General features: G+C 36.7%; 1 protein-coding gene across 1 annotated transcript; it reads left to right on the plus strand.

Annotated features, from left to right (window-relative positions):
• Window positions 1-434: 434 nt before the first annotated feature.
• On the plus strand, window positions 435-5,794 carry LOC109236662 (F-box/LRR-repeat protein 17-like). The gene is made up of 11 exons (XM_019402858.1): window positions 435-1,299; window positions 1,692-1,793; window positions 2,309-2,453; window positions 2,527-2,711; window positions 2,822-2,926; window positions 3,603-3,700; window positions 3,793-4,010; window positions 4,087-4,153; window positions 4,249-4,334; window positions 5,231-5,329; window positions 5,514-5,794. Exons 1-11 carry the CDS (start codon window positions 653-655, stop codon window positions 5,574-5,576), a joined length of 1,815 nt encoding a protein of 604 aa, XP_019258403.1. The 5' UTR covers window positions 435-652; the 3' UTR covers window positions 5,577-5,794.
• Window positions 5,795-7,224: the final 1,430 nt, after the last annotated feature.

Raw genomic sequence — 7,224 nt, forward strand, 5'->3', positions numbered from 1 at the left:
ATTTTAAAAGAAAATTATATTCTATTTTTCTAATTAATATGGTAATTTTGGTCGAATACATAATTTAAGATATTAATTCAATTTATTTTAGAGTTATATAGTCTACCTAGAGGGGTTGTATAGTTTCCTTATATTGTGTAAATTTGCTTTAAAATTCACTTGTTTTTATATAGGAGGGTGTAAATTGTAAAATGATACATAATTATCACATCTCACTTAAGATTAATTAGGAGTTTCTGCACAAATTAAAAAGAAAATTTTGAACAAGACCTTTCTTTGCATTTAAGTTTTGCGTTTGATAGTCAAATTCTTTCACATTTGTATATTTTTGTTAGTGTTAGTAAATAAAAATTACAGTAATTACTAAAAAGAAAATTGGAGAGATTTCAGGCGCCAAAATACACAAAAAGCCCGCGCCTTTCTCCCTCCATGCACTAAACACCCCCGCCCTTTATTTCAAAGTTTTCAACTCATTTCTAACCTCATTTTCACCTACACATTTCACAGTTTAATTGTCGCCGGCGAAAAGTGGCGGATTCCAAATTTAGACACCATTTTTTCCGATTTAAAAACTGAAATATATTTCTGACTCTTTAATAAGTACACGTTATTTTTGGATCCGTCACTTGTTCTAAGCGCCGGCGAAGTACAAATGCAGGGTCGCCAACACCACCCCCACACCGCCACTCCTATCGCCGACGTTATCCTTCCTAAGCGAGGCAAAAAACGGGGTAGTTACAGCTGTGGTCGTTGTGGTGTCCCTAAAAAAGGCCACGTTTGCAGTTTTCCAAAGGACCTTAATCCTATTAGTAATCCAAACCCTGATCTCACCCCTAATCCCAGTGAAAATCCCAGTCCTAATCCTGAATCATTCCGTTTGCCTTCTCCACTCTCAGTCGTCCGTCCTCAGTCGCCGCCACCTCCTCCGCCGCCGCAGCAACGTCTTATACTCCCGCAACTCCGGCGAGCACTTTCATTTGATGACATTGATGTTACTGATTCATGTAAATCTGATGACGAGGAAGAGGAGCTTTTTTTCGATCCGGATAATGAATCGGATCTAATCGGGTCCGGAAAGTTGCCGGGGTGTTGTTTATGGGAGGTGTTTAAGAGATTGCCGCCTCCGGCGTTGCTGGCGGCGGCTAGGGTTTGTAAAGGGTGGAAGGATATTTCTAGAAGGGTCTGGAAGTCTGCGGAGGAACTTAGGCTTCGGGTTCCGGTGAAGGCCCAGATTGGACTTGTCGGATCGGTGTTGAAGAAGTGTCCTGGGCTTGTTAAGCTTTCTGTTACGATGGAAAGGTTGGTTCTTTCAAAAAAATTGAATGGCGGGTCGGATCTAGGTTTGTCAATCGGATCTAGGAATAATAATAATATAATAATATTAAAGGACTAACCTTTTCTATTTAACAAATGAAGTTTGATTGAACAATGAAAATAAATACTAACAAAAGAAAAACTGTAATTTGTTTAACATTTGATAGTTTGCAATGAGATTGCTGTATCATTACTTATAACCTTGAATTCAGAATTATTGTCACTGTGTATAACTTAAATTCTTTTAAAATTTGTAATAAGTTTAGAATGCAAGGTTTGTGTGGTACTAGGTTAGATTTGAGTTAAATGATGTTGTGTAGTACGTAGTGACAGAATGTACATTTGATTGATTATTACTGATGGTCTTTATTTTACAGTGATGTTGATGCTACTATGTTGGCCTGCATTGCATTTTCCTGCCCGAAATTGGATTCGATAGAGATCTTCACATCTGGTACCTCAGTCAATCGGATCACGGGGTATGCTACTATGCTTTAGTTCTCTAATTTGCATATCTTGATACTTACATGTTGTATGTATGCTGCGTACTTTTTCTTCTTGTTCTTATGTAGATAAAACATTGGTGGGTTTTTTTGGTTGATCTTGTTTTCTTTTGCTATAAGTCTTGTTAGTTATACCCTTTGTTTTTGCCAATGGACATGTTTCTTGCGTAGTTAGTCTTGTTCAATTGCAATATATTGAGTCCAATGAACTCTGGTTTGGGAGGGAAGGGGTATGCTAGGCTAAAAAACCTCGTCTGTAAATCATAGTTTCTGCAATCTTGGGAATTGATGCCATGAATTATTCATAAATGCCTTTTCCGCATAGTCACTTATTTGGTACCCCAATTGGAATGTTTGTTATTTTGTGATAACTAATCATCTAGTGGGATTGGCCAATTCTAATATATCGGTAATATAGGTTCATGCAATACATAGTTGCTAAGGGGATGCAATTTCTATATATTTTATGAAAGCCATGCCATCTAATGCAGGGATGAGTTGGGTCGTTTTGTTGCTGACAAAAGATGTCTTACTAATCTCAAGATGGAAGGCTGCTCTAATCTTGGGGGTTTTACTCTTTGTTCAACCAGTCTCTCCACTCTTTGGCTTTCAGATCTCTATTGTCACTCTAAGATGGTAAATATTGTATGATGTTATGGTACTTATTCTGGGCTCCGAACATATGCGTGATGTGTGTTCACCTCTCTAGGTCTTTAACTGCCCCAACTTGAAGGAAATTTCCCTGGATTTTTCTCGGCAAGAAAATGATACCACTGATTTAACTCTCATGGTGGAGGGTCTTGGAAGGAGCTGTCCTAGACTCCAGAGCATTCACATTGCTTCCATCCGGCTTACAAATGCTGTCGTGCTTGCTTTAACAGCAGCAAATTTAAGGTTTGCAATGCTTATCCACTTGGATCTCTTATGAAATTCTTTTCTGAAAGGCACCTTGATTTTCCCTTGATAAAGCTTGTTAATAATTGTTTTACTACCTTGCACATCAGGGGGTTACAAATGCTTTCTCTTGTACTGGGGTCAGAAATAACTGATGCATCTGTTGCAGCTATTGCTTCAAGCTACTCAAGCCTAGAGTTGCTTGATTTAAGTGGGTAAGTTTTGCTTCCCAGAGCCATTTTTGTGGTTCCTCCACACTGTGGGTGATAACAAATAATTGAATGTTGAGTAATCGATACACTGAGTAATCGATACACTGGTTGAGTTTCCCTTCTTTTGGTTATTTGCTTCCTCGTATGTCTGAAGATCCACAAAGAATAGTCAGCCCATTAAATAAAACAGACCGGAGCTTAAGTTGATATTCTGAAAGCTGTATCACTGACCAACATAGTGGTTGCAATTGAACCACACTTGATGGTTGACTAGGATATTAATTTGCTTTTGTGGATCTAGGCAATAACAACAACATACTCAGTATATTTTCATAAGTTGGGTCTGGGGGGTAGTTTGTACGCAGACCTTACCTTTACCTTGTGTAGGTAGAGAGGTTGTTTCCGATAGACTGTCGGCTCAGGTAAGCACAATATCAGCAGTAAAGAAATGCAATATAAAAAAGTGAACAAGTCATGGAAAGGAAACATAAGCAATAGGATCTAGGTAAGTTAGTCTAATGTGAAATTTGGATATCGTCTTAAAGTATACCTTCAGTAGACAAGGTTATTGGTCCTATATTGCATTTTTTTTTTTTTTGGAAGCAACTAATTTATTTGAATGGAAATTGAGGGTTGTATTTTCTATTTTGCTTTTTTTTCTTTTTTGTTGTTGTTGCAGGTCTAGCATTAGTGATAGTGGCATTGGAATGATATGCAATGTATTCCCAGAGACATTGTCTAAACTTCTCATTGCTGTTTGTCCAAATATCACTTCAAGTAAACATTCATATCTGCTTCCTTGATTATCCAACCCAGCAACCTGTTGCATGTTCACTAATTTGTTTGGAATTTGTGTTGGATTCTTTTAGGTGGCATTCAATTTGCTGCAGCTCAGTTGCCTAATCTAGAGCTAATGGACTGTGGTATGACCATTTGTGATCCGGATCTAGACAGTACAACTCAGGAAAATAACGATCTCCAATTACATAGAACTCCAAACAGTAAAATGCACCTAATATATCAAAAACTGATTATTAAACATACCCGCTTGAAGAAACTCAGCTTATGGGGTTGCTCTGGATTAGATGTGAGATTCTTCAGTCAATAGCATCTAAGCTTTCCTTGTTGCCTTTCTGCTTTAGCTGACTGAAATTTTCATGTAGGCATTATATCTGAATTGTCCAGAGCTTAAAGATTTGAACCTGAACTCTTGTATAAATCTGAATCCAGGTCTGTTTTTGATGTTCCTCTTGAGCCTTTGAGCTTACGGAAAATAAAGCATTTTTGCTAAAATTGACTTTAATCATTTTTACCTTGCCTTACAGAAAGATTATTACTCCAGTGCCCCATTCTGGAAAGTGTTCATGCATTAGGTTGCCAGGACATGTTGGTTGAAACCCTTCAGAATCAGGTAAACTAGTGGATATTTCCCACAGTCTGAACTTCATCTTAATTCTGCTTTATCCCCCCTGGATGTGTGTTAACAAAAGACATAAAGAGGACAGGGAAGATAGTCTATTAAGTCTCAAATTGGTATTTAATGAAAGCTGTTGAAATACAATAAGTTCCCAACAGAATTGCAGTAAAATCTGAAAGAGAAACTTCCTGATAAACAGGAATTACTCAACCAACAGAATACATCCCTAAAGACTAGGTATCCACAAGACTACAACCTGAAAAAAAAAAAAAGCATGCCTAAAGACTAGGTATTCACAAGACCACAACTGAAAAATCGTAAGACTAGGTAAGTCTACAACTGAAGAATATCTAAAGTATCTTCTGCAATTCAAAAAAATAAAATAAAAAATAATTAGCTGCTTCATTATCATGTCAACTCAGTATCTTGCATCAGCTTCATCAAACTTACAGCTCATGAGTTATATTGCAACAGCCTTCTTTACCAGTATGCCATTTGAACGTGGTCACATTCTTGATGTTATTTTCTTTGAGTTGACACACTTGTAAGGCCTGTCATGCCATTGGCAGAGCAATTTTATATTTCTCTCTTTGGCAAGTCAGTTCATTTCTTATGATTTTGTCCGACTCTTGCTGTATAGCAAGCAAACCTCCTTAGTGTTCTCTTTGAGATATACTTAAATTACTATGTTTCCCTTGTTATCTTTCATGTCTTTTGAAATTCTGAATGAAAATTTCCCGGGAAACTGAAACATTTGCATGAAATAGTGATCTAAAAATTTCCAGGGAAGTTAAACAAATTTGTATGATTAGGATCACCCATGTGCCTACTTTGATTTTGTTTCTAGAATGCATTTGACTAACTCTGATTCTTCTTTTTGTTACATGCAGGTTTGCAGTGATTTTGTAACTGCAGAAGATCATTTCCATTGCAAACGTCTTCCTGATGGCTCGAAAAGGGTCAGGGTTCCACATTTATTTAGTCCACAGGTAATACTAAGAGAATTGACTTACTGCAAGCTATGTTCCTCATTTCATATCTTATTATCCAAATGGAACTAAAGACATCTGTTTAGTACTCTTCCCGTTTCTTTTCTTGTGAAATAATGGATAGAAAATTATTTCTTTTTTCGATATCTATCAAAGAGAGTGACATGGTTTACTTATTTTGCAGCCAATTGACGAGAAGACAAAAAGGGTTTCGAAGCGCCACCGCTGTACTGTGTTTGTAAGTTAGTCTACAGTGCCTGTTTTCTGCTGCCATTGTTAGTTTATAACAATTTGTTGTAAGAAGAGAAACAGGAGAAATTGCTCATTGTATTCCCTTTCTCAATAAACAAGCAACTCTATGGAACTTGTAGTAAAAAGACGTCACATATTGCGAAAACAAAAAAAACCAAAGTTATCCCCCTCAATAAATCCATTGTTTGCTATCGTTTCGATATGGCAAAGGTACTACTTTAGACTATCTTGTATTTAAACGTAAAGTGATTTTCTTTTCTTTTTTTATTTGGAGTTCGAGTGAAATTAGTCGAAAAATTAGCTCAATCTCCAATAATTTTTAATCTTTGGAGGGTCTCTCAGCAATGATTATGTGCATTCAATTGCTTCAACAGATTTTTCTATATATCTATACTTTAGTTAAAAGATAAATTGTTGGACGGTGGTTTAACTAAGGGTGTTAAACTGGTGGGCTGGGCCGGGCCTCTATTTTTGGACCCGTACGGGTTACGGTCTGGGCCGATTCCGGGTTGGTTCTTAACGGGTTTAACGGGTTCGGGTTCATCCGGGTAAAAATTGAACCGTAAGGGTTACGGGTTGAGGGGGCCGGGCTGGGCCGGGTTTAGTGTATTTTTAATTTTTTTTTTTTGGAATTTTGTATAACTATTGTAAGTTATATTAATACTTTGTATTAATTTAAAGAATACAAGGAAGATGGGGAAAAATTGCACTTATAAATTGCAAGTACTACATTTATTTCAAAATTCAAAATTAAAGTTTGCATTTAAAAAGTAAATTAACAAAAAAATAGTAAAACTAAATTTTCATGTATAATAAATTAATAATACTTTAAATTAATCTAACATACTAAAACATTAAGCATAAATGTTAATAATTTTAAAAATAACACACAAATTGTCGAGAAATCTTAAATACGAATTTTCGGAGGACGCTCAAGACAATACTTTATATGCCTTCTTAAACTGCTTGTGCCACACTTTGAACGAAATTTTAAGACTTGACCATAGTTCTTGCACTTTAATTTTTGACCTTCTTCATTTTCTTCTACCACCTCAAAGTGTTGCCAAACATATGAGCGTACTCTAGAAGTACGAGGCATGATTTAACTTGAGAATTGAGAATTTGAGATTGAGACTTGAAGTCTTGCAAATTGGAGAATGAGATAATGAGAAATTGAGATTGAGAAGAATGAGTATTGAGTGAAGAAATAAGGGGGGGGGGGGGGGGTATTTATTTAGAGAAGGTTAGTTTTGTAAATTGAAAAAGGGTTACAAATTTAAAAGAAAAATAGGCTATTTGTGCAAAAGACCCGTTGGCCAACGGACCAAATTAGAATTGACGGTTGCCAACGGTCTGTGGGCCCCATTCAGTTCGAAAATTAAAAAAAAACAAAAAAAAAAGAACTATCCGTTGAACCGGTCCGGTTAACCCGGTAAGAGTGAACAGTAACTCTACTGAGTTCAATCGGGCCGGTTATCCGTTTCAAAAATTTAAATCGTCCTGGGCCGGTTCCGGGTTCTACCGGTCTGGAACCGGGTTAACCCGGCCCGTTTAACACCCTTAGGTTTAACTAATGAATTGACAAGAAAATTACTTTGGTCGAATCATCTAATCATGAACATTCACGTTTTGGACATAATTCA

This window comes from Nicotiana attenuata, unplaced genomic scaffold (genome assembly GCF_001879085.1).
Source record: "Nicotiana attenuata strain UT unplaced genomic scaffold, NIATTr2, whole genome shotgun sequence".
NCBI lineage: Eukaryota > Viridiplantae > Streptophyta > Magnoliopsida > Solanales > Solanaceae > Nicotiana > Nicotiana attenuata.

Bases quoted from the DNA above. Each gene is read 5' to 3' on its own strand.
- LOC109236662 (XM_019402858.1), top strand. From the start codon at position 653: ATGCAGGGTCGCCAACACCACCCCCACACCGCCACTCCTATCGCCGAC. The intron at 3,701-3,792 runs GTAAACATTCAT...GGATTCTTTTAG, and splicing joins TTGTCCAAATATCACTTCAA to GTGGCATTCAATTTGCTGCA. The intron at 4,335-5,230 runs GTAAACTAGTGG...TGTTACATGCAG, and splicing joins TTGAAACCCTTCAGAATCAG to GTTTGCAGTGATTTTGTAAC.